This window comes from Xiphias gladius, chromosome 10 (assembly GCF_016859285.1).
Source record: "Xiphias gladius isolate SHS-SW01 ecotype Sanya breed wild chromosome 10, ASM1685928v1, whole genome shotgun sequence".
In the NCBI taxonomy this organism is placed as follows: domain Eukaryota; kingdom Metazoa; phylum Chordata; class Actinopteri; order Istiophoriformes; family Xiphiidae; genus Xiphias; species Xiphias gladius.
The window spans coordinates 4,808,325-4,835,975 of record NC_053409.1 but is presented as its reverse complement, the minus strand read 5'-3'; the positions used below and the strand labels follow the sequence as shown (position 1 = coordinate 4,835,975).

The following is a 27,651-nucleotide window of genomic DNA, read 5'->3' as shown; positions in this document are numbered from 1 at the left end:
TTGAGAAAGATGTCTTCACAATTGAATGTGACTTGGACACATTATAGGAATCTTGGGTGAAAGATCAGACAGGATGATGGCAAGGCGAGGGAAGTTTATTCTTGTAGAACCTTTTAACAACAAGGCAATTCAAAGTACTTTAAACAACAACAAAAAAAGGCACGAATAAAAAATAAACGACTATATAAAAAGACAGACAATAAGACACATGTAAATAGAATTAAAACAAGTTAAAACTGAACAAAACAGACAAAAAAGGAAAACAAAAACCACAGTGCAGTACAATGCAGTGCAGGAGATAACCAAATAATTTTTGAAAGTCCTGCTGAGACTTAATTCTTGAAATACTATTAATTAGATAGTAGGCTGATTTTGTAATTGTCTTAATATGGATGTTAAGATTTTGGTCACGAGTCTACGACTACACCAATATTTCTGGCTTTGTTTGTGGTCATAAACATTAATGACTGAATCTGAGCGCTGACATTTAATCATTCTGCTTTGGCTCCAAAAAAAATTATTTTAGTTTTATCTTTGTTTAACTGGAGTACATATTTGGCACATCCAATTACTGATTTATTCAGTTTTCCTCTCCAACTCCTCAGTGCTTGTATAAGACCATAGTCACCCTGTGATATTGTTATATAAATCTGTGTGTCATTTGGATAATTGTGGTAGGCTATTTTGTGGTTTCAACAGATTTAAGCTACTGGAAGCATGTAGAAGTTGAACAGAAGAGGCCTGCGGATGAAGCCTTGGGGAAATCCAAATAATTTTTCTACACTCAGATTTGTAATTACAAATTGAAACAAAGTGCTCCCTGTTCTTCAAATAGGATTCAAACCAGTTTAGCACTGTGCCAGAGAGTCCAACCCAGTTTTCCAGTCTCTCTAGTAATATGCTGTGATCAATTGCAGCACTGAGATCTAATAATACCATCACCAAAATTTTGCCACTATCTGTGTTTAAGTGAATGTCATTCAAGGACTTTAATGACGAGAGTCTCATTGCTGTGGTGTGGTTGAAATCCTGACAAGTAACGTCAAAACAATTTTTTAAGGCCAAGAAGGTGTTGGAAAACAACCTTTTCAATGATTTTACTTAAAAATGGGACATTGGATCTGGTCCAAAGTGGCTTAATTGCAGTTTACAGAGCCTGTGGGAAATAACCTTGGAAAAGATAAGTGTTCACTATTTGCAGAAGATCTGCTGCCATGCATTTAAAAACATTTATAAAAAAATGTGGGCAGAATATCACAACAGCAGGGACTTCACATGTTGCATAATTTCCTCCAAGGATTGATGGTTGCCAAGATCAAATTGTATCATGATGATTGAATTTATTTTGAGTGGACATAATATAGTCCCTATACCTGATATGGAGGAACTGACAGCTTGTCTTAGTTTCTGAATTTTGTCTGTAAACAGTGAGGCAAATTCATTGCATAACATAGTGTATAAAAGTTCAGTGGTCACTGACACAGGAGGGTTTTTCAGCCTGTCACCAGCAGCAAATAAGGCATGTGAACCGTTGTTTTTTGGCAATGATGTTGGAGAAGACGGTCTGCCTTGCACTTCTCAGGTCTAGATTATAAGGGGGAAGTCTCTTTAAAGATGTCATAATGTACCTAGAGATTTGTTTTTCGTCAACAGCCTTCAGTTTTTACCAGCATGGCATTTCTCCATGGTGCTCTTTTCTTACAAGAGACTATCTTTACCTTAGAGGGGACAAGGGCATCAATAAAATTCATAGGTTTAGAACTGAAATTATCTACAAGGTCAGTGACTGAGACCGAAGCATGGGTAGGTGGGGAAGAGAAAGCCTAAGTAAACAATTCACTACTGTTTTCAGTGATATGCTGTTTTCTGATTACTTTTGAACATTTGTTTGCAGACATGGTTATCCTGAAGAAAAAACAACAGCAACATCAGTCACCATGATCTTAGAAATGTTAAGACCCTTGGAGACGATCATGTCCAGAGTGTGGCCCAGAGTGTGTTGTATGTGGGCTATGTCACATGCTGAGTCAGTCCATAGTTATCCAGAATACAACACAGTTCTTTAGCACAGCTGTCCTGGAGTTGTCAACATGAATGTTAAAATCACCAACAGTAACTATACAGTCAAAGTCAATGCAAATAATACACAACAGTTCAGTAAGATCTTCTAAAAACTTTAAACGGTATTTAGGTGGCCTGTAAATGTTTAAGAATACCTGACATGAGGAATTCAACTGAGGGCAGCATATTCAAAAGACGCAAAATTTGTTTGGACTCTATAGAATTAAATAAACAAAATTACAACTCAATAAGAAACTCTGCACTGTTATCTTGGTCTAACCAGGTTTCAGTTAAAAACATAAAAATCAAGATTGTACTCAATTAAATTGTTAATTAAAAATGATTTGCCTGCAAAAGACCGGATGTTTAACAGAAAAAAAAAAAAACTTACAGTCGTTCCAGCTTTGGTAGGTGGGTGAATGATTCTGGTTCCAAAGACTCAATGTTGTTGAAGTGCAGGTACCTGGAGAAGAACATAGTGTAGACAAAGCACAGTAAAACTTGATTAGGGCTCCCTGTCTGTCTAATTTCCTTGTACTAGTAGGCCCTAAGAGGTGGGTCAATGAGACCACACAAGTGTTTCCCTGTCATCCCTGTTCACCTGTCCACCCGTGGCACTTCAGATTACTGAAATAACATATTCAGAAAGGTGATATGAAGCTCTAGATGAATGCAAAAAGCCTGGAAGAATTTGCAGATCAGGCATTCATTTTAGACAGTTGATATACAGGGTCTGAAAATCTATAGATAAAGGCTGGGTTAGAAATGAGATTGCCCACACATGAAAAGCAAATACAACAATTATTTAGGGGAGTGCAAAAACAATTTCCCAAAGACTTTGAGCTCAGAAAACATAGATTAAACCATATGCCTATTAATAAAAGGTTAGGGAAACGAAATCCAATTGATGGCTGTATAGTAACTGGGTTCAGCAGGGTATCTGCTTGCTTTGGCACCAGTCAAAGTAGCTGCAGCAGTAAGACAGACAGACAAAGAAAGGCTAAAGCAGCATAGATTGTAAAATAAAATGCAATATTTCTATATATTTCCTTCACACAAGAAAATTCATTTGAAGGCCTGGGCCAAATTGCTTACCCCACCTTTGCGTGATGGTCGCAGAACGTTTTGGTTTTCATTTTGGTGCCCATGTTAACAGGTTAGAGCAGCCACACAGCCTGCACCAATTCCTAATTGGACACGATGCGGAAAAGCGAGCAAGTGAACATCAGATTGGTTCAGTGTTTTCCAATGAAAATGTTTTTTAAAAAAACTGCTCGCCGTGGCTCTATTTCTGTGAAAGTTTTGCGCACTTGCCCCACCTCCAACCTATTTTTCATATCATGTTTTAGATTTAAATCTGTGAATTTAAACCTGACTAGCAGCTAGGTGATAGCTAGATTGTAAAATAAGTCCCATATTCTGACAGTAATATCAATATCACTCTTAATTATAGCCCATATAATGAGCCTATATAAAATATAAGGGTGTACAAATTAAAAAAAAAAAAATCATTCTAGCTGAGGGAATTATTAAAACTCTCTCATTTTCAGAGTGAAAAATCACAAGTGCCGCCAAAACATCTCATCCCGTCCTCATTCCTGGACAATTTTTCGCACTCCGTCCGCTAGAGTTCGGCCGCTCACTGTATGCTAGGAAGACGTGTTCGATGCACATCTGAAGCATGGCTCACGCCTCACTGCAGCAGCGCATTATCTAGAGCATCTTGCCTATTTTTTATTTTTTATTTTTATTTTTTTAAATTTAAATTACATGTGACGTGCAGTTCTCAGCAAAAATACACGGTGAAAAGATCAGATCACAGACATGGAAAAATATAAATTTTTTAACCATTTTAGCAATTGCATGTTATTAACAGAAAAACTGGAGGCTATATGTGTACTATATAGTCATTGCATAAACCCAATGTAGGCTACAATTATGTCAATAACAAAACATTAGGTGCAGGGCAGTAGTTTACTGATCCAGTCTCTCCTCTCTCTCTATCTTGCTATGAACAAGGGTAAACAAAAATCACGTGACTGCTTTCTGGTTACAACTCTTCCCTTTTCGGACTGCTCATCAGCGATGAATGATTATTATTATTGATGGCCAGTAGCAGCGCAACATCAGCAACACTGGTGGTATGGACACCACGGGGTTGCGAGCTGCAGCAGTTCAGCGAGGTAGCCGTCACGCACAGGTGAGGTAAGTGGTGTGGCCCAGGCAATGGTTTTATCTGTAAGTACATCTCAACTGTTGATTCTTTGCTGTGTTTTTACAAGCTGTTCTGGACATCCAACATTATGTCTTTTGGTATTGCCTAAAGTATGTGTTGAAGAGGGGCCAAAATAGGAAAACACCGCACAGTCCAGACCAGTGAAAGACACAAAAGTTTAATGAAGTCAGCAGTAAACTCATTTTAGAGCCACTTAAGCCCCCCTCTAGGGTGAATGAGCATCTCACACCAGTTATTTAATTACACTTTCAAAACTATTTGTGATCCAGTATAACTGTTAAAATCTTTATACAGTCTTAACTGTATACAGTTAAGAGGACTAGATGATGTCCTACTTTACTTTCCTGTTTCCTGTGACAATTGTTTTGCTGCAAAACGATTGTGTGATCCTCCTATGATCAATGACACACCCACTGGCATGCTGATATTTAAAAAAAAAAAAAATCAACAGATGTATGGTTGCCGATCATAGAAGAATGTAAGTGCATAGGTTTTTGGAGTTTATTCCTCCTAGAGAAGCATGTAACTTCAGGCTTTGGCATCTGTTGCCCTGTGTAGATGTTGAACAAAAATTAAAGTATATGCAATCTGACTCAAAGTTGTCACCCACATACAGTATAATACCTTTTTCTTTTTTGTAGAAGTTCAAAACAGCTGCCAGGCATGGAGCCCGGTGTTGGAATTGCTTTTACTCAATGAATTATGCATTTGTTCTCGTAATCTGATTATAGTGAGGTACAGTAAGTCACAGTCTCCAAGAGTACAGAAAGCCTAATTTGCTGAGGAAAAGGTGAATACCAGCCATATTGGTTGTGATAAGGACTTACAGGCTTATCAATATACTACACTGATCACAGAAATTGTATCACTATTCTGAAAATACAATCCATACTTATAACATCAATAAGCAGTTGCTAATGTGTTTTCTTGTCAGACATGACAGTGTATCAAGATATAACAGAGGCAGAGTTTTTTGTAAAATCAGCACAGAACCAGAAGCTTCTGAGTGTCATGACTTACAGGAAGCAGTTGATATTTAGCACATAGAATAAACATACATAATGTGCTGAAGGTTTCTCACAAATAAACACTTACACCTGATTACAACAAATTGGAGCTGATAAGTGGTTTCTGCAATAAGATAAGATAGATGTAAGTCAAGCTTTGCTATAAAGCAGAGACTCTGATTCAAGCACAACAGTGGTAGCAGTACTGGCAGCACAGGGCTAGATATCATGCTTTAAGTTTCGCATGGGGTGGGCGCAAATCTGTTGTCTTGACCACAAGACATGCGACTCATGCAAAAGGGTCAAAGGGAGTCAGTGGGACATACATGTATGGGTGCACACACGGCATGCATGGTGACGGTAGAAAAGTCGATAGAGGGGCGCACATGGGGGAAGAGGGATGGGGGATGTGGGTTGTTGGTTCAGGAAGAGAATGACACTGCAATGAAAACTAACTGAACAGAGCTATCATGATAGCCGTGTGAGGCTTACACAATCATGTCAAACAGTATTCCTACAGCTCAAAAATGCCAACATCTGTGACATGATTGGCACTATAACATCATATGACTTAGGTTATAAATCACTTAGCACCATGCAGACCTTACCAGGCTTCATTAATTGTTCATAGCAATCTTTCAGGAAGTGGCGGTAGAGGTATTTTACAGACAGAGAGACATTAGGTGGGAGGAGCAGCAATAGGGCAAACAGAAGGAAAAGTTGGACGAGGAAGTTGGTCACTTACAGTTGCTCAAGAGAGACAAGCCCCTTAAATGCTTGTCTGTCAATTGATTGGATTTCATTCTTGTACAAATAGCTGAAAGGAGAGATAATCAGTCACATTAGTAACACACACTCGCACAGGATCATCTGAATTCTGCCTTGTTATTATGACAGAAAGTAGAAAGGCTCTGATCAAATAACATGATTGTTAAAGTGCCATTTTAAAATATTCAAGTTTTTCTACTACTTGTTCAGTATTTTTACTGTAGATAGAGATTTACCATGCTTCATATGGACACAACCAGTCATGGGCGGAGGAGGCTCTTTTCTACAAGCTAGCGAGTATTTGGAACAGTTTTAAAGAAAATAAGTCACCCTGCACAAATAAAACGGAAGGTGATAATGTATTGAGCTTGATGTAGAGCACTGCATATCCAAATCTACAGTATTTTCACACAGTTATCATCTCTTCAGCTACAGATTTGCTTGACTACATACAAATTAGACATGCGCTGTGGCCCCAAAGACTTCGGTGGACAGTTCAGTGCGTGGTTGAGTAATTTCCAGATCATTGTGTTCGGTGAGAGTTCTTGATTACAGTAAAACTTTGGAAAACATCACACAGCAATTCATTTAGGCATTTATCAGAAAAATATAATACTATATATCCCCTCATGGAATATATTACTGCAGTAATGAGTCCTACTATCAGATTATATGCTGTAGGTTTACATTCACATGACAAAATCAAAGGTTAGATAATTGCACACCTCAGGAAAAAGGAAGAAAACATAGCTGTTAAGATGGTGTGTGCATCAAATAAAAATGATAACAATACACGTCACAAATTCCTTGTGAGTCAAATCTTTTCTCCATATGTCTCCACTTTTTTTAAATGACTTCCACATTTAAACTTGAAACAGACTGACGTTACAAGCAACCTGTAGAGGAGCAATATGATATTTTAGCACAAAGAAAGACAAACACCCTTGACATGTGCATGCTTTCCCTCCATTATTCCTGTTAAAGAAATGTGATACTAGGGTTAAAACAGTCTGCCTTTTCATCTCCCTCCTCTCTATTTACACAACTAGGAAATGACTGATGACAAACCAAAACTATTGTTATTAAATTTCCATGCAAAGCAGTTCTGTAAAATGTGACGATGATGGTAATGAAAACTTGGATCATTAAGTGTAATCCATTTATTTTAGTCACATTTCAGTAATTAGTATTGTTGCAATACCCTGTAAATGGTTAACTGACTAAAAATCTTTGGCTTCACTTTTGAGAACTCCCCTACAGGAGCCCGATGACTTCATGAGTGAATGTGAAACACAGCTGACTACAGCCTTTTGTGCGCATGCACAAGCTTTGTGTGTGAGGTTAACATGAGAAACTGAATTTGGAAGTTATGGGCTCAAATCTCAAAGGGCTTCACTTGACCAGATATCTTTCAGTGGTATTACTAATCAAAAAAGGGGACGGTGTGCTTACGCAGTCTGAAAATATGCCTTATTAAAACCACAGATTTAAAAATGAAAATAAATTAATTAATTTAAAAAAAAACACAAAAAAAAAAAACCCACTCACTGTCTTCAAAAACTTTTTTTTTTTTTTTTTGGTTTAAGGCCCTGGACTGCTGGCCCTGGTTACTGTTGATTATTTCTTTAAATTATCTATATCAACATTCACAAAAACAACAGTTTTACTGTACATACATACTAAGGAAAGATACAGTATGCACTAAAGGAAACCTACATTAATATACAAAGCTGCATAAAGAATCTTTTCCTGTAATAAACACTGACAGATAATTACAGATGGATGTAATGCAATTAAATAATTGGAGAAGGAAAAAATAAACAGTGAAGCGTTCCCACAAAGAGGCGTGTTGACGTCTATTTGACTTCTTAATGGACATGTTCATGGGAGAGAGAGGGGCTTGTATAGACAGCCACCCGGCTATTAGGTTTGGAGGACAGGAAAGATGACAGGGAGTGGACTTTAATGGGGACCAAGGGAAGTGAAGAGGTGAGAAGGGAGATACAATCTAGCCCACAGCTATAGAACAGCAGGAAGTGGAGGGGGGGGGCACCTTACCCTAATCACAAAGGTTGGGGCTATGGTGCAGGCTTTAGATCAACTTTGCTTTAAAGTGGGAGGGGCTCTGTAATTAGTTACTTTATAGCTACAGGATTTCATTATGACATAAAGAGTGGGGTGTATGCCTGGAATGTGTATGTTTGTGTGTCTTAAAGTTGAAGACAGAAATAGAAAAAACTCCATACATCCCTTCTCTTCACCCCCTCTTCCCTCACTCTTGTTGAGTGATATACAGTATATGATCTTGTATCAAGTATGCAGCACTTATCTAAAATATAAGCTGGGCAGTGATGTAACAGTATGTCGTGCCACTTCTTAGCTAGACACACAGGCCTTTAGCAGTTCCTGTTAATACATCAGACACACCTTTGTAGACAACTATCTTTGTCTAATCAGAGACAACATAAAACTGATGAAAACAAAATATACAAAACATCTCAGAAAACAAAAAAAAAAATCATATAAAACAAGTCAAATATGTCCTTCACCATCTACAAGTTTTGTCCCAGTGTTAGATACTGTACATACTTATAGAGAGCTGTCCCTCAAAAGTAGATGAGTCAATGCATCAGTTGAGAAGACTCATACTTTGTGAGTCTACTCACTGCACATTTCTTCTGGCTCCCTCACAGTACACAGAGCAATGCAGGAGCAACAGGCTGTATGGCATGCTGTAAACTTTACAAGCCGAGTCTTGTCTTTACATGACTGAACCACAAAACTAACTGTGATGGAAGTATAGACAGGTAATGGAAACGGAGGGCAGCAGAATGCTGTACAATGTGAGGCAGGGCAGTTGGCCCACTCCGATATGGTGTCTGGCTGACAGTGCTGTCAGCAGTCCAGCAGGAGAGACAGTCTGCAGTGCAGTAGGATTTCATAACTGAGCTATGACCAAGACATCAACTTTTACTTCCTCTGACCACGTGGAAATCCGATGTTTTCACATCCTAGATGATGAACAAAGACATTAAAACCTGAATTTTAAGGAAAAACTTAAGAGTCATGTATAAAAGTATGCATCAGTTAGACGTGCCAACTCTGAGTCAACTCTGAAAATCCTGACTCTGGGACTACCCTAGTATGTAGGTCCTCTGACATCAAAGTGAGGAAGTCAGACCATATTTAACTGTAAGCACTTGACAGTGCTCGCAACACAACCGGTTGGTTGAAAGAAATTAACTAACAAAGTAAGCAAACTAGCAATCCCACAGAAACCCTGAGGTTACACACACATCAAAACAACCTCTGTTCTCAACTGCTCCTCCAGGGCTAGACTTCCAGACAGATAAAGCACAGAGGATCAGTCATAGGGAGACTTTTCATTGATGCAATTTCCGTAAACTGCACTGATAGATTTTCATTGACTGATCTGTCTGCAAACATCAGCTGTCCTCTACTTTTACAGTCAGTATTTCTTTTTTTGCAACAAATGTGTCAGACATGTTTCACCATGCTTCCTCTTCTGTTAAGTGAATAAAAGTTGAAAAACTTTAATATTGGCTTTTTTCCTGTTAAGACTGATAAACAAAGAAACTACCACATTGTCTCAAAATTTTAAAGATAAAAAATTGACATGAGGGCAACTCACAGATATTTGAGGTTTTCCAGATCTTCAAATGCTCCCCTGGGGATCCTTCGTATATGATTGTTGTTGAGGAGACTATGATGAAAAGAAAACAGGTTATTTTGTGGTTACAAGACAGTTACCAGTAGGACAGTAAGTTTGGTCTTGGCTAATTCTAAGTGGAGTATGCCATGTCTATATCAAGACAAGATGCAAGTATAGTGTAATTCGCAGTTTTTTGCATGCTGTTGACCCTTTACCTCTATCACAGTAAAAATATGTTCTTAAGGAGCATCTGGTCAGCTTGTTCACACAACTTCACTTTGTTCTGCAGTTTGACATAAAAATGGTGGCGATTTAAATTAGCACTGTAATGTATAATGGTTTGTAATAATTTCTTCATTCTTTTTGTGTGGTACATTACAAGAACAAAACATTATTGTAGGCATTTGTGCTACCGAACAAACATAAAAAAATGACAAGTTTCTGATTTGAAATCTTTGTCATAGGCTAACTAGAGAAGACAAAAGGCACTCCCCTTCAACTGACATTACAGACAGTATTTCTGTCTGTTAAAGAGTAATACTGGACATGTCACTGTAGCTCAAAGACTGATAGCCTTCAGGATTGCTAAGTCTGTAGAACTGCAGCCTGAAACCACAGAGAACTGTTCAGGATATAAAGCCCTCAACAGTGCAACAGGCTGGCTGCATGGCTGACAGGAAAAGTTGGGCTTTTCTCCTGCCTTAAAGGACTTTTCTTCACTTTGAAACCAAATCTAAGCCACCATGTCCGTGCCCTGCACATATTCTCATGGTTATTAACTACCACGGATAAATAGTGTAACTGAACTGAAGATACATCTTCAGTTGTAGTGTTACACTAAAAGTGCTGTTACTGGTTTTTAAAACAATTTTACCTTACTCCACAGCATGCACAGCAGGCATGGATGAGAAAGCCTCTCAATAATCTTTGCAAAAATTTTGTTTTTGATATATTTTAGCAATCAGCTGAACAGTTTTAAATGTGACCATTTCAAGATACTTATATGGCCACATAAGCTGATGCCACACATTCCTTCAAAATTTCAAAAAAGATTGCTAAACTAATTTTTTGTCCTATAAAAATACAATACTTGAAACATTTCTACTATGCATTATCTTAGCAATGCACCATCTAGCAGGCTTGACATATGATTAATAGCCCTGTGGGTGGAAGTGGAAAAATAAATTCCTCACAGATTACAAGCTGACCTACATGTGTGAAACCACAGCAGAACAGAACAAGAATTTCCCTGTGTATGTAATACAAACAGGACTTTCTGAGGAAGTGACAATCATTCTGCAGAGTGCTGTTTAAAAGTAATGGGCTTGATTAATTTTCAATAGTAGACCTCTTGAGGCACTGAAATTTCTTACCAACAGGTGGTCATTACACTGTAACCACCTTTTACCTCAGTATTCCTTAGGAAACAATCTCATACCAAAAGTGAGGTTATACTATATGTCTACAAAAGTTCACAATTGTGCATGCAGAGTGGGGACTCTGCAGACTTACAGCGTGTTGAGGTTCTTTAATCTTCTGAAGGAACCTGGTTGTATATCCTTGATTTTGTTGAACCTCAGGTCTCTGTAAAACAGAAGGACATATATTCATATTCAAGAAAGTATATCATTAGCTAAACTGCAGAGAAAAACTGTACATAAATTCAGAAGTTATACTTGGAGGATTTCTTAATGTGTAGAAAGCAGACAGTACAGATCTGCATGAACTGAAGTCCACAGCAGAGTCATCTTATAAAAATTCTGAAGGATGATTGGACACATTACTCATCTCACAACAGTGCCTTTGTCAAGCTTTAGTCATGAGAGCAGATTTATATAACATTTACCCAAAACCTAACAACCACAAGGCTAGTCACAACACTAAGCAATCTGTCTCCTGTGTAATGATAATGTAGGCTGACATGACAGTAATCACTCTGGATCTAACAACAAATGAGTTAGTGTGCCAAGAAAGTTACAAACTAAAGACCCTAATACTGCAATTAACCCTGTGAAGTTCATTCTTAACTTCAGGTGGCATTACCAGCCACAGAATATTATGTGGAATTTGTACATCTCATCTGAACAGTGATGTTATGTTTGTGGAATATTTGAGGGTCTAAATCATCTGACTTTCAGCTAAGCCATTTAACAAATGTATTTTTGTAAAATACATTCTGTAGGTGAAACCATCCATTCTTATCAGGAGCATTTATAGAAGCTAAAGAGTAAGTGTATTTAGAAACAATGTTGTATCAGTCCCCTTATATTCATGAAATCATTGACATCCTCTACCAAATTATAGTCTTTATTGATGTTGATTTAATCCAAAAAAAAACAAAACATGGTAGACAAATTGTGCATTATGATTACTGAGAACACCTCCAGCCAAATAGATGAAGAGAGCATTTGGACTGAATCACAAAGTAAATTTATCACTGCACTGAGGAAAGGGAGAACTACATCAACTCTTCTCTTGAATGCCCTACCCCCTTAATAACAGCTTGGACTGTCTACCAGCATTCTTGTTAGCCAATGACCTTACAAAGTAAATAATCTGAGACTGGGTCACACAGACTTAACATACTTCACTGGTTATGCAAAACTGTTAACACACCAGAGTGATGAGAATCCTGAGATCAGTATTTTTTTTAGTTTGGAGAAGAAAAACAGCCTTACTACTTACCCTTTTTCTGTTAAATGATGTCTGATACAACCTGCTATGATTTCCATCCCAAGCATACAGATTGAATTTAGATGCTATATATTAATTAGCTTTGCATTCATTTAGTCTATTTCCCTTCATCCACAGAAGGCAAAGCACCATAAAGCTATACCTTCTTGAGTTTTTGCTTTCTCCTATTTCTGTGAAAATGCAAGCAAAAACAACCAATTGATTTCATAGCCAGTGAAATTTTTATGGGTCATTCTCTCTGTAAAAGCCCACACATATGGATCCAATCAGAGTGAGTCCAACTTTTTCATATGCTGAATTCCTTCAGTAAGTGAGAAACTTCATTAAGTTCTAAATATCAGGGTAACAAGTCAAAATAGTAAGAAAATCAGTAAGTAATTCTTTATTCATATAGCACTTTTCAAAACAAAAGGTTACACAGTGCTTCACAAGGCACACATGAAAACATATAGTACAATGGCAAAAGAATATGGATACATAATTCAATCAAAGATAATACAATTATTAAAAGAATGAGAAGGGCAAGGAAACATCAGTAAAATGCCTTTGAGAAAAGGTAGGTCTCAAGCTGAGATTAAAAAAAAAAAAAAAACTGCAGCATTGCTTATCACAATTTTGAATTAATCAACAGGTTGTAAAACTAAAGCTGGTTTGGACCAAACCATAATACCTCAATTAAAAAGTTTAAACAAGAGTGCTTAGCAAAAACATGTTTGATGTATTTGGAGAATTAAGAAAATGAACAGTCATAAGTATTCTAAATGGAGACAGCGGTGAGGGTCTTCCATGGTATGAACAGGGATCACTGCTAGGTGATGAGGGAAAACATGTCTCTCCAGGCAAGGGCCCAGGGTGCAGAGTTCACTTCCCAGACATGCTGAAGCAGGGGCTGTCTGGCCTGCTGCCACTAGCTCTGAGGGATGAAAGCAGGAGGAGGAAAAAGGGAGCAGGAGAGCAGGGCTACCTGCTGTTTTAGGCAGCACCTGTCGGAGTTGCATAGTGTACCTGAAAGCAATGGTTCTGATTTCTTCTGAAGTGAGACTAAAGTAAAAGGAAGGGTCATGCTTGTTTCACAGATTTCACTTAAAAGCTTGAACTGGCTCGAACAGTATCCTTTTCACTCCGCATATTCAATAGTTTGAGTATGTGGGGTGATTTTCAACAATTTTCAACAAGTGGAGTAGTTTTCAACAAGAGCTGAGAGGTGAGAAACAACACCTCACCAGCTGCAGTTGTCATCAAGCTACCAGCAGAATAAATGTTAAAAAAAAAACAAAAAAAAAAAACAATGGAATCAGCATTTTCAAATACAAATATAGTGAAAAACCAACTCACTAATGAACACTTAGATCAGTGTCTCTGCCTGGCCATCACGCCTTTTATGCCTAAATTTAAAGACAATGAAGCTGTCACATATCCCATGAATACAGAAATACACTATTGGTCAAAGTTTTTAAGAACACCTACATTTTTCCAGTTGTTGCTGAAATTTACATAGTGTAATGTCTCAGTGTATTCTGACATTAAAACATAATAAACAAATAAAAAATAAAGATTAAAAAAAATTAATCTTAAATCCTATATTTAATCTAAATTTTTGACTCATTCAGCAGCCCAACACACTCATTCTTTCTACAATATTTCTTGTCTTTTCCTCACCGTTCTGAAAGAAATATACAGTACAGTACAGTATTGTCCTAAATAGTACAGTTCAATATTTTATTCAATCATGTAATCATAATCTAATTTCCACATCACTGCTGCGTTATGATATTAATAGTTATAAAAGAGCCTATTTGTCAGATACCTGATAAGAAAATACTGGACCACAAATTCAAAAGGACTGCTGTGACACTCATTTGCCAATTTATTCAGTACACTTTGGTAAAACTAATGCAGTACAACACAACAGGCCTGCAATAAATTCTCCCTTCATGAGGATTATAATGTTTAGTTTTTATTGAATCTGTATGAAAGAGGTGTTGATTTATTTTAATGGTCATTCTGGAGGCTGTAATTTGTGGTGCTGTTAAAACGTACTGGGTTATACTGAGAGGCTGATCCTAATATTTTGTCCATCCCATTTATTTAAATTAAGGTTGACAAAATATTAGGAACAGTTTTATGTAGGTTTACCTCATAATTTACACTTACTGACCAGTTTAATTTAAATTACTTTGTGTCATAGTAACCATTTTCCTGAACTGGAGAATCTGTGTTTTTACTGCTTAACTTTACTTAAACAAGGAAATGGGCATGATGTGGATTTATTTCATTACTGGAGTAATACGCACTTTTTTCCCCCCCTACCTGGGGCAGTTTATCACTTACCTTTGTACAATTTATTGGTATTATAGCATTTACTGGACTTGAACTTTTTACATTTCAATAAATACTGGAAAAATTGGGGTGTTCTGAAACTTTTGACCTATACTGAATTAAATTAAATATCATTCGCTTAATCCATTTTTTCTGGACCTGTGACACTGTGGAAACTTGGCAAATGGACCTCTAACACTTGTACCCTTGCTTTACATGCACCTTATTATAGACAAACAGCAGCAAGCCCATGTCTGGCCCTGAAAGTAAAAGAATTTTAAAAATCAATCCTAAACTAAACGGGCAGCCAGTGCAAGGATGCTAAAACAGGGGTGATATGAACACATTTTTTGGACTAAGTTAGGTGGATTCATTTCTGACTGAGACATGTATATAGGAAGTTGCAGTAGTCAAGGTGGGAGAAAATGAAAGGGTGGATGAGTTTCTCCAGATCTGTGGCTGAAATAAGAGACTTAACCTTAGCTATATTTCTCAAATGATAAAAATATGACTGAACAACCCTCTTTATCTGCGGTACAAAACACAAGTGATGATCAAAATTTACACCAAGAGGCTGAGGGCTTAATGTAATTTGCTAGTTCACCTAGGTTTGCCATGATTTGAGTACTTTTTGCGGGGACCAAGTACAATGACCTCAGATTTTGTATGATTTAATCAGAGAAAGTTATCTGCCGCCAGTATTTTATTTCAGCAAGACATTTGTGGACGGTTGCTATGTTAGACTGGTCACCGGGTCTGATTGGGAGATTAAACTGTGTGTCACCGGGGGAACAACATAGAAAAACTTTGTAGGGGATGAAAGTGAGCCAGCCACTGACAGAGAAACATCTATTAGATAGGTAGGAGCTGAACCAATTTGAAGCCACATAGGTGACTCCTGCCCACTTCTCCAGTATATCAATGAGTATGTTATGATCTACTGTGTTGAAAGCAGTGCTGAGGTCTAAAAGAACTAAGATGTAGTAATAAACAGCATCTCCAGCCAATAGAAGATTTACAAACTTTAAGAAGAACTGTCTCAGTACTGTGGAAAGATCAAAAGCCAGACTGGAATATTTTAAATAAATTATTATTTGTTTTATGTGCTAGTAATTGTTTGAACACAATTTTTCTAGGATCTTGGATAAAAACGGATAGTTTGAGATAGGTCTGTAGTTCTCCTGAGTGGGGGGATCTAAGTTAGGTTTTTTTAAGAAGAGGTTTGACTAGAGCAGTTTTAAAATAGCCGGGAACAGTGCCAGAGGTCAGAGAGCTACCTACAATAGATATAAAGAAAAGGATCAATAGTGGGAATAGTCTCCTTTAGTAGTCCTTTAGGAACCACATCAAAGGGGCAACAAATGACTTCATGTGCTTATACCATATCATTAAGTGCAGTTAGAGACACTGATGTAAAAAAGCTGAAAGATAAAACATGAGTTAATGGCCCTGGGGCAGGTAAATTGTGAGGGTAGGTGCTATCATTCTGGGATACGATATTTTCGAATTTATCAGATCATTTTCCCCCAAGTCTTGACTACAGGTGGTGGATGTCCTCCCACAGCTGTGGGTATTGAAGTTGGCAGTCCCCACACGCAGCCATTAGAGCTGAAATCAGTTCAAAAACAACTTACAAAAGCAAGACGATCTTTAAAATGGAAAACTTAAAACAAGGTAGTTCTCTTTCCAATTGTTTTCAGACGTGTGCTCTCACGCTTCTGTTAAAAAATAGTTAAAAAAGTTAAAAAAAAATAGTTAAAATGGTACAAGATCTAAAAGTGTATCAAAAAGATATGGCCTAAAGCTGGATAAAAATTGGATAAAAAGCCAATTACGACAGAGCCTCTAACAGGGAGTCGCAAACGCTGGCACATTAATATACATAACATATACCTGTACTTTCAAACCCCCTTACTAGATATTACTGTGATTACATGTGCTATTGATTGCTGTGGGTGAATGTGAGTTTGTTAACTGAACTATTTTTCTGGGTGGATGGCTATTTTGGCTGTGTGTGTCTCACATCCATGGCTGAGATGAGTGTGCTTGTAGAGAAGGCTAAATAAGCCAAGCGAAGCAGAGTGATGTCTGTGGCAGCAGGGTGTGTTTAGAGCATCAGCTGTCGATGGAAGCTGACCAGAGTGTCCTAGAAATATTGAAGCTGATGACATCAGCATCAATGGATCCCACTAGTGCTCTCAGGCTTGCAGTGAGTCAGACTGAAAAGTTTCTTTTGATCACAGAATTGCAGCACTGGCTCTCTGAGCTGTACCTTGTGTTTGTCTGAGTGATTGTTTTGTCTGCAGATCTGTTAATAAAAACCTTGTGTGTGTACCAAAACCCCACCATGCCCATCCATCATAACCCAGAGACAGTGGGTTATGATGGATGGATGGTTTCCCAAACACATTTACACTAAATGCACTTCATCCCCTAATCAGAGCAACAAGGCTGTTTTTTTATAGGATCTACACTGATAGCAATGCTCCTTTTGCAAGCATGGAAGCAAAAATCCACAATTGTTTTAAAACAATTAAACAGGAAGTAATGACTACAATTTTGTCAGAGGAGTGAGAAGTCTGTAAGGCTGCTTTGGGATGGTTTATTGTAAAGTAACGAGAAAAACAGGAGAAGAATGAGTCAGTCGACAAACGGAAAAAATACAGGATGAAGCATGAAGCACATTTGTAAACAAGGTGTTTGTGCTCAGTTTTTCTAACTAAATGAACTACTTGCTGAGGAATGTCTTACAGATTGCTGAACATTTTATGATAATTTATTCCAGGACTTATTAAATGAGTCTGTTAACTCCTATTAATGTGATTTGATGGCACTTCACCAGAGGAAGCTATAAATCAGCAAGGCCTACAGAGGGGCTGACAGACTAGTCTAGGTTTTGCCTGAAAGTGATAGGCTTCCTTGCCTCAGAATTTGACAATAATAGCACTAATACAGCGAGAGTAGAATAAAAGATCATTTGATTTCTTTTTGAAAACAAAGAAATTTGTCATTTACCTACACAGGATGGTAGGCCCATTATTGAACATGCCATGTTCATAAGAACTGAGTCACAGACAAAGAGAATATTTTAAATAAAAAATAAAGATAGTTTTGTAATGTACTTTTCAAGAGAGACTGAATGCATTATTTTAGCACTAAGTTCCTTTGTTTGCACTGCAGCTTTCTGGCATAAACTAAACTCAAGCATCACATTTCTCAAAAGATAATTAGGATGACCTATTTAAACCAGACAATGCTGACAATCTGCTGCAGTGTTTTGGGTACACTGTGTCTGAGATGAAACTACAGGTCCAGTGGGTGCACTGAGGTGATTTAGGGAGTAACCCCCACACAGAAAATATGGTCAGTGTGTTACTATAAACAATTTAAAATGCCAGGAACACTACTCAGGGGACTGAAAAATTTACAAGACTACAAACACTTATAATTTACATTCCTCATGTAATATCCACAGGATTCACATCAGTTGAGCTCAATACAGACTGAAGTTATCACAAAAATTGCACACAATGGCATTAGAGAAATCACAGACCATGTATAAGGCTTCACCTGCCAAAAGCATCCATGTGGGAGCCCTGTATTTAATGCCCCTTTTTTAAATTTCGATGGTAGTTTTTGAACTTTAAAGGGGAATTTTTGTTCCAAGCCCCGATTAATTGGTTACCTTTGAAATGCCGTCAGATCAGTAATTGTAATTGAAGTAAACTGTTCAAACAACCGTGTGTCCCCCTTAGCCAGTAGAGGTGGGCAATAGGAAAACAAACAAACAAAACAAACAAAAAAAACCAAAAAACAAAAAACTACCAACTAACTGCTAACTATTGCTGTCTGACCTTCTGTTAACTAGAAGCTTCAAGTTCACATAACTACATCAACACATCTGGCCCGAGACAAGATGGGTGCTTCAAAATAAAAGAACCAGTGGTTCCACTTTGATTAATAAATTAAATAGCAACAGTACTTTATTTAATTGAATTATAACAGTATTATTAACTTTAACTTAATTACAAAAGTACTTTAACTTTATCGTAACAGTAGTTTGATTTAACTAACAGAAGACTTCTATGTTGGCATATGGCCTACTGACCTCTTAAGTGGTATTCCTAATGACAGATCATTTTCATTAGCATTGCAATAAAAACTCAGAAAAACTGACTTACATGTGATGTGCATTGTTTCTGGAAATATGACTCATGATATACATAGTATCTGTATGAAGTGAAGTGTATCTCTAATGTGCAGAAACTTTTTCCACGGTCTAGTGTTAAAAAAGTGAACAGAAATTGCAATAAAATCGTAATATCGAATCACAATACTTGAAGAATTGCAATACATATCGAATTGACTCCCAAGTATTGGGATTTTAATGAATCGAGAATTAAGCATATAGTCCCAGCCCTATTAGCCAAGCACCTCAGAGGTTTTGTCTCACACACCCTCTGAGAGCTCATGAATCTTTTAGAGAAGATTTATATACAACGACATTGGCTACATGTGAATCACAGTGATGGGGTTTAAGATGCTGGACTGTTCTGTTTTCTAACTAGCTTGCCACCCATCCAGTTTCAAAGATTCCAGATAGGAAATTATTCACTTAGCAAATAATCTGTGTGATAAGAACTTCATCCCTTATATAGCCACTGACCTCAATTACAAACTTTTTGTTTGACATTGGACAACAGAATATAATCAATTCACAGTTTGTGCAAATTAAGCTGCTAATACTCAGTGCTTTATAAAGATCTTAACAGGGTTTTCCCTACCATTATGACACTTAGGCACAACACCTAAACTGAATGAACAGAAAAAAAACGAGAGTTATCTAATGCTCTGGAGAGAATGGCTTTAATAATAAAACAGCACAGCAGGAAAATGAAACCTTTTGTGTTCATTTGGGGTTCCCAGCACTAACTGCAGGGGTAGAAACAGTGAGATAGATTCCTCTCGGTCGGCTGGAGATGCATACGTTGTGTGAGAGAGGACTCAACTCGCTACAGTAACTCAGACAGCTGGCTAGTGGCTACACCTACTGAGAAAGTGACCTGTCTTGAAATTATTGGCACCCCTGAACTTTAAGTACAGAATATAGAATATATTCAGAAATAAATGCAAATGAACCAATTTCGTATAATCTAAAAATATTTTAATAAAAATGTCCAAGGTTAGTGAGCAAAAGAAAAGAAAGAAACCCCAAAACTTGCATAATAGTGAAAAAATACCAACATAAAATGTACCCCAGACACAATTATTGGCAACCTTCATGAATATTGAATGAATATTAATTTCTGCCACTCTTCCATTGCTATGCAGTCAAGCTCTTTTAAGTTTGCAGGAATCCTTTTTGCAATTGCAGACTTCAGCTCTCTCCAAAGGTTTTCAATGGGATCAAGGTCAGGAGTCATTGCTGGCCAGTTTAAAACAGTCCATCTTTTCCTTTTTGACCACTCTTTTTTGCTGCTGGATGTGTACATTTGGTCGTTTTCCTGCTGAAAGACCCAGGACCTTTGCCTCAAATCTAGTTTTCTGACATTGGCTAAAACATTTTCCACTAAAGTGCTTTGGTGATCTTCTGGTTTCATCATTCCTTTGATACATTCAATGCCTCCAGTACCAGAGCAAGGCAGCCCCACAGCATGACAGAACCTTCACCATGTTTTACTGTAGGTAGGGTGTTCATTTCCTAATAGGCTTCATTTCGTTGCTTATAAACAAACTGAAGCACTGCATTCCCAAAGAGCTCTACTTTGGTTTCATCTGTCCATAGAACATTATTAAAGAATGTGGCCTTCGCCCATGCAGCCCTACTTGGTCAGCCTGAAGCGCTTTAGATGTTTTGGGTTGTGTTTTTTTCCACAATCTGCATCAACCTTTGCAGACTTCTCTCATCGAGTTTCTTTTTAGTGCCACGTCCTGGAAGCGTCTTAACTGTTTTATGAAACTCCTTGATACACACTGTTGAAACAGGGATTTCACAATCTTTGGTGATTGCTTTGTAGCCTTTGGAATTATGTTTTTTGATAATAGCATTTATGATGCTCTCAGAGAGCTCTCTTGTCTTCGTCACTGTGAAAAAAAAACTGGAAACAATCAGCCCTTTTTTATGAAGTATAACCATCATTCATCATTAATTCAGGTCATGTGAAGACAGAAAATTAAGCACAGGTGAGTTTAATTTGTTTACTATATTTGAGGAACTTATTTAAAATACATCAAAAGGATGCCGATCATTGCGTCGAGTGTTAATTTTACGCCTGTATTTTTTTATTTCACTATATGAAAGTATTTTTTTTTTTTGTTCTTCAGTAAGCTTTTAAAATATTTTGTTTTTCCAAATTGGTTAATTTGCATTTATTTCTGAAGATATTCTAAAGTCTGTACTTAAAATTCAAAAAGGTGCCAATAACTTCAGCCAGGACTGTATACTATCTTCCCCACTCTCCTTTTCCCAGCAAGCCAATAATATACTTTTATGTAATGAATGTCAACTGTTTTCCATACTACAGTTAGCAAACTAAGGATTTTAGCCTATCACAAGCATAGTTTTTAGTCAAATAACATCACATTTTCTTGGGGGAGGACCACCAAACCCCCAGACCAAACAACATAAGAGACCAATATAGTCAACTCCAACATCAAAATCAGGGGTAGTGCCAATAAGCATTTTAAATTTAACGTGTACACTGTTTTTGGTTTCACAGACAAAGACAAAATCACCAACAAACCCTGTGTTTTAAAGTGCGGAAAATGTGCACTTTAGCTGGCAAATAGTTGGGGCTAACTACTGCGCTGGATCCATGTGCTGTGACAATTTGTAGCTAAACTGTCAAGACTGTTGCTCTGATGAATAAGTTGAGTTACTGTTTAGAAATTACTGTATAAAATTGAGTGACATGCAGGCTGGAGTGTCCTTGTTAAATAATCAACCACTTGCATAGCATTATCAATGAAAAATATCTAGCACTGCCACTGATATGCTTATATGCAACTGTAGCATTTACCTTATGTTAAGTTTGAATGTTTCTGTGTATTCATAAGGCAAACAAAAATCATATGAAGCAAATGGGGACAACAGCTGCAAGGAAAAATTTCAGAGGAGTTGTCTTTAAATTCTTGCATGAGCTACGACAGTGGCTGAACCTGGCTGCTGCCCAATTCAACCAGCATCTGAATGCCATGTGTGGACCTCTCCTCTCATTCTCTCCCTCCCTAGTCAGGGAAGTCGTTTGGCTCTGTGACACATGCCCAAGTGGGCTTGCCAAGGACTCTCAGGCGTGCGTGAGTCACTCTTAGTTAAACAAGAACATGGCTGGCTCCTCGTTTGGTTTGGAGGAACAGTGAACTAGGATCTCCAAACATGGCTGCAATGGTTCTCTGCAAAACACATACTGTGTAAAAATGACAAGGATTTGTTTGTCAACTGAGTGCTGGTGGACAGCAAGTGCCTAACAAAATCTTACAGAGCCTGAAGGATTTGGACTGCTAAATACAGTTGGGGTACTCACAAATAAAATATGAAATTAAATTATGAATTATTATGAATTAAAAGGAGAACTGATTACCAGGCACAGAATAAGACCCACTCTATTTTAGATGGAAAGCAGAGAACTACTATAGAGTCACTACTATAACAGAGAGCTGACTAAAGAGAACCTTAAGGGGTAGTGCACACACAGTGCACATACTTAGGGAACAATCAACAGAAGTGTTGACCTTTGGTTTGGTACAGCCCTTAAAAATACACCACTAACTGTCTTCTAGGATTTCCTTAACCGCTGTCCCACATCCTATCTTCAGCTGGAAATGTTGAGTAATTGGTCACATACATTTATGGTGATAAAGGACTAGCCAGCACCAGTTATTCACAGTGGCACTCTTTCTCTAGTTCTGACTATTATGACAGTTGACTGAGTTGATAATTTTGTCACTTACTTATTCGCGTGCACTTAACGTCACTTAGCCATGTACTATAAATTACATAGGCTACAGCTGGTAGTAGTGCTCTCCACAGGACTAACACAACAGTCAAACCCAAAATGTTGCGTCATTGTAACAGTAACACTCACTGCACTTTTTTTTTTAAAATTTACTCTGTCCACAATTACAGTGCCATATAGATACAACAATCCATACTTTAGCTTACTTTACCGGCTGCTCATTCAGTAATGTTTTTTATGCCCCCAGGTTTAATGCCAATTCAGCTATTATTCATTCTTTTATTTGTTTGGAAGAAATGTGAAACAGTGTTCCCCCAAATTCAACAGCTGTCCTGCATTGGACGGGCACAGGAAGGGGCCAGTAGAGTTGCTTTCAAAAACTATCTTGGGCCCAATCTCCCTGTGCAAATGAGCAAAGCTTTGGGGATTTCTGGCTTTGCATTCCATAATGCTGCAGAGACTGAGTGCCTCACAAAGCCTGACTGCAGCAAATTCCACACAATGGAACTCCACTTTCTCTCCCTGACTCAATAACATTGTCACTGAGTCAGACCAGGCCACTGTTTTTGGGGAGCTCAAAAGAGGGTGCCACAGAAACTCTCCCTATCAAAGACATTACCAGGCAGAACCATGCTGTGCAATCAAATTTACTGAAATGATTCACCAGCCTTCCTGCACCAACAAACACCAGATTCCACTCATGATCTGGGCACTCATTCCATTCAACACTGCCATTCGCCAAACAAACAGGTACTAAACTGAAAATTGGCCCCACACTGAATAACTGCATCTTTTTAACTTTCTGCAGAACTTCTGTGAAGTATGCCGCTTCAAAATGATTGTTTACAGTACCTGTGTCTAAGAATCTCATCCATCACAGTATAGTAGAAAAAAAACAACTGAAAAACAGCACACATCGGACTACAAGTACTACGCTTGAATCTCAGAGCTGCAAAAGACAATAACAAGAACTAGATCATTAACAGATTGACAACTGACTGATATGTTCCTAGCTCCGTAGACACTTAAGTACATTTTGTAAAGAATGGCTCCAGTGTCACAATGTTGAAACATTATCTTCTTGCATGTCCCATCATATCATTCCACACTTAAAGCACCATAAAAACAAGACAAAAATATATTTCCAAATCATAATAAGCAAACAGCCAAGATGTTCAAATATTGAACACAGGGCTACCGACTTGTGAAATAAAAATCTCCATTACACTGACAAGATTTGATACTACATGTCATACAAGGAAGCAATACTTGTCATAACGAGTCTTTTTCTTGAGCTGCTGAAGTAATACCAGTAAAACAAACTGATTATATTTGATATTGGCAAAAATGGTGCTAATGTACGACTAAAACTCAAGCAAATATCTAAAGATAAGCTGCAGTGTCACTACAGAGAGGAAATGTAATTTACTATCATGCTTCAAACTGAAAGTCCTTAGAGAAAACAGCTGAAAAACAAATGTAGGCCAGAAAGAATTGATAAAAAAAATTTCTGGGGGAAAAACATCCATGTTTCTTGGTCCAAGTGTCATGTAGAAAAGCTCTTGGCATAAAGCCCATGTGCAGTAGTCCTTCTGAGCCAAGACTTTTTATTCTCTACTGCAGTGGCCCAGAGGAAACAGAAAGATGTTTTGAGTTTCAAGTTGAAGACAATAATATTCCATGTTTGAAACTACTTAAAAACAACTGTCAGCTTAGTACCTTCTTTATCTCGACAGTGTTTCGTAATTATAAACATGCATATAGATGCATTATGTATATACACATTGATTTATTTTTTTGGATACAAAAATATACCACGCCTGCCCTTAAAAATACCCTTATTGTTGTTCAGGTGAACCTCAAAAATCCAACAGTAATAACAAAGATAAGCAGTACCTCTCCACATGCTGTACTTCCCCTAGTGTTAAGTAGACTATGGAAAGAACTCTGATGGTGTCCCTAAAATGCTACTTTATTATAAAAGGATCTCAGATGGATGTACACAACAAAATTAAGGACTGAGTTGATAATAGAGGACGTTCAATCCCAAATGAAATTGACTGAAATCATTCCAGCAAGAGTACAGCTTTAAAAATATACCAAGAACGCATAATGTAAAAAACAGATAAATAAGATAATTTTATGATTAACCAACACTGATGTTTAACTATGTTTTGTTAGCCCGAATAACAGAAGTGTACAAATGCTTTATCTTCCCATAATTTTACGCTACCTACACACTAAGGCCTTTATGGTGAATCATCTCACACTCTTAGGATATCATTATTTTAAATTCCTAAAACAGCCTGCTGCCAGGTGGAAGGAGGAATGCAGTTCCTATACCGGTACAGCACATACTGTAGCTTCAGGTCAAGTGTCTATACAACAAAAAAATCTTCACCTTCTATGAATTAATCCTGCAAAGCTCTCCTTAGTTACTACAATATCACTTAAAAGCTAACCAAAAATAAGAGAGAAACACACTGAGAATTAGAAACTGTACACTCCCCTACATATAACGTCCCTGTTCAAAGTGGATTGAAAACATATATTTTCAATCCACTTTGATTAGCATGTTATGAGGTTTCATTTGATAAGCCACAGCAAAAAGACCAAAAAGAACACAACTCTTCCTCACACAACAGTGCCTAGGTGAGCTCAGGTTTGGTGTAGAGGAGTTTTTCACACTGAAGACAACCAGTGATGTGTAGAACATTTAATACAGCAGAATGAGGAAAGGCCAGGTACGAATTGTATTCATGTCCTGACATGACAGCTGAGCAAGGGGGAAAAGCGACAAGTGGCTGAAGCTTCAAAGCTCACCAGCAGGAGTTTCTTGGAAATCACAGCATGGTCACCTGCTATGATCAGCACTCTGATCAGATTTAGACACATCTTACACACAACCTAAACAATCTTTTCATTGCTATGGTCGAGGTTGAACTTTTTCTTTCCTTTGGGGGTATCTAGGCAGGGCTGTACCATGGGTTCCCTTCAAGGCTGTGCCCTGACCCCAAATGGTAGAGGACAAGGCTAATTCTGAGCATGCTGATGTGTTACAGGCTGGCAGAGTTGCTCCTTTGTCCCCTTGCTTACAGCCTGAATGAAGCTATTTATAGACTCATGCATTATGGACTGAAATTCACAAGATTGCAGTGGACAAATAAAGACAAAGGGTGCCACATACTTGGGAGACTGGACAGATCTGGAGCTTTGTGTTCTCTAATTGTTGCTCAGAGACTGAAACCAGCGGAATCATTAAGGAAACTGTTTGGGTGGGTGAATAAGAGTGCTCCTGAAAACCAGGACACATTCACAAGTGCTTGTCAAGTAAGAAGCATTTCCTTCCTTTCATTTCAGAGGGAAAGTCAAACATTGGATTTTAACCTTTGCAACAAAATACCTCCAAGCAAAACGATAGCAAGGAAGCGTCTTAAAAAAAAATGCTCATCATTATGTCCACAGTGTGATTTTAAAGATCCATAGTCCATGGTAAAACACAAGTCTATTGGTCAAGCCTGACCTTGAATAAAGATCTTACCTGGAAATTAAATACACATTTCCCCAAAACATGAAATCTCACCCAATTAACTCTGGGGGAGGAAAGGCTGTGGTTTTTATAAAATAAACTGGACTATGTCTCTCACTTGCAGTCAAATAGTATGTGTTTCATTAGATCTCATTAAGGTATGTCTCAGAGAAGGAGATGTTAACACTTGCAGTGGTTCATCATTCAAAATTCTCTCATGCAGAGACTTATAGTGAAGAGCCCTCCACATTGCTTGCGGCTGATTTCACCAGCTGTGTGACCCTAAAAACCCTTTTCATTAACCTCCATAGCCAACAGCTAAACTCACTGGCAGGTGTCATAAATTTGTGGAATCTTCCCGAGACATTGTAATAACCTCTACAATACCACGGGACACAATTTCCTCAAGCCTTTGTTAAAATTTCAATTTAAATCATCCAAAAAGTTCATTTTATCAGCTTGATTAATTAACCCAAATCATATCAACCATTATAACTCTACCAAAGTCTTTAGATAAGGAGAAATGCCAAGGCTTTCGCTACATGCTTTAAGTATTCAATTGCATTCTCGTCCAGTCTGCCTTGTGGGTTGGTTCCCGTTAAATTTAAGGGAAAAGCTACTTACAGAATGGTGGTCTGAGGAGAAACTGCTGGTACGGTTTCCAGGTTTAGATGCATACATCTCACGGTGGTTCGGAAACATAAACAGCGACTCGGACAACTAAGTACAAACTGTGGTCCGCTAGCGAGCAATAACAAAGCCGCCGCGAGTAGACACTGGGAAAAGAGCTGGCCAGCCCGCAGCGCCATTGCTAGCAGAGAGCTGAGCAGAGCACAGACCGCCAGCTGCCCCTCTCACATACAAACAGCACGTTGGCGCAACTGGGAGAGACAGAGAGGGAGAGAGAGAGGGACAAGTAGGGAAGTGTTACAATCCTATTTAAGGGAAGTCCAACAGAAAGCTGAGTGTAAAAACCTTATGCGCATGGACTTTAATGTTTTTAAATGAGACGCAAATTAGAAACGTATTTGTCTCCACGTATAGCCGACGATATTCGGTTTGCACTTTAAAGTAATCTGAAATGGCACATTTCAAAATTTGCTATAGCGCCCCCAAATCCCACAATTTGGAATATATAAATGAAATGCCGCCATTAAAAATATGATTAATTCACCTGTGTTTGTTCTGACATGTTAACACATCCGCCTGAAAAAGACCTGTTCTTTTCAAATTGGGAAATATGTAATAAAGTAAAGTAAGGAAAGCTCATATTTTCAGTTAGTTTGAAAATGCCCCTGGTGGCGGCTGCAGAGCCTGCCTATAATATGTTTTTATTTTGTCCCACAAGTGGTGCTGTATTCAGAAAAATAAGTGCTCCAGCTGTAATTAGCCACAATAAAAGGTCATGT

At 37.9% G+C, this 27,651-nt stretch overlaps 1 protein-coding gene across 1 annotated transcript in view; it reads right to left on the bottom strand.

Annotated features, from left to right (window-relative positions):
• The window catches only part of LOC120795429 (peroxidasin), a 62,877-nt gene extending 35,737 nt beyond the window's left edge, over positions 1-27,140 (bottom strand). The window contains exons 1-5 of the mRNA XM_040137356.1: positions 26,867-27,140; positions 11,258-11,329; positions 9,725-9,796; positions 6,050-6,121; positions 2,453-2,524 (exon numbers count right to left, since the gene is read on the bottom strand). Of these exons, the coding sequence (XP_039993290.1) occupies positions 2,453-2,524; positions 6,050-6,121; positions 9,725-9,796; positions 11,258-11,329; positions 26,867-27,051 (473 nt within the window). The 5' untranslated portion in view covers positions 27,052-27,140. The remainder of the gene's footprint in view (positions 1-2,452; positions 2,525-6,049; positions 6,122-9,724; positions 9,797-11,257; positions 11,330-26,866) is intronic.
• Between the last annotated feature and the right edge of the window lie 511 nt (positions 27,141-27,651).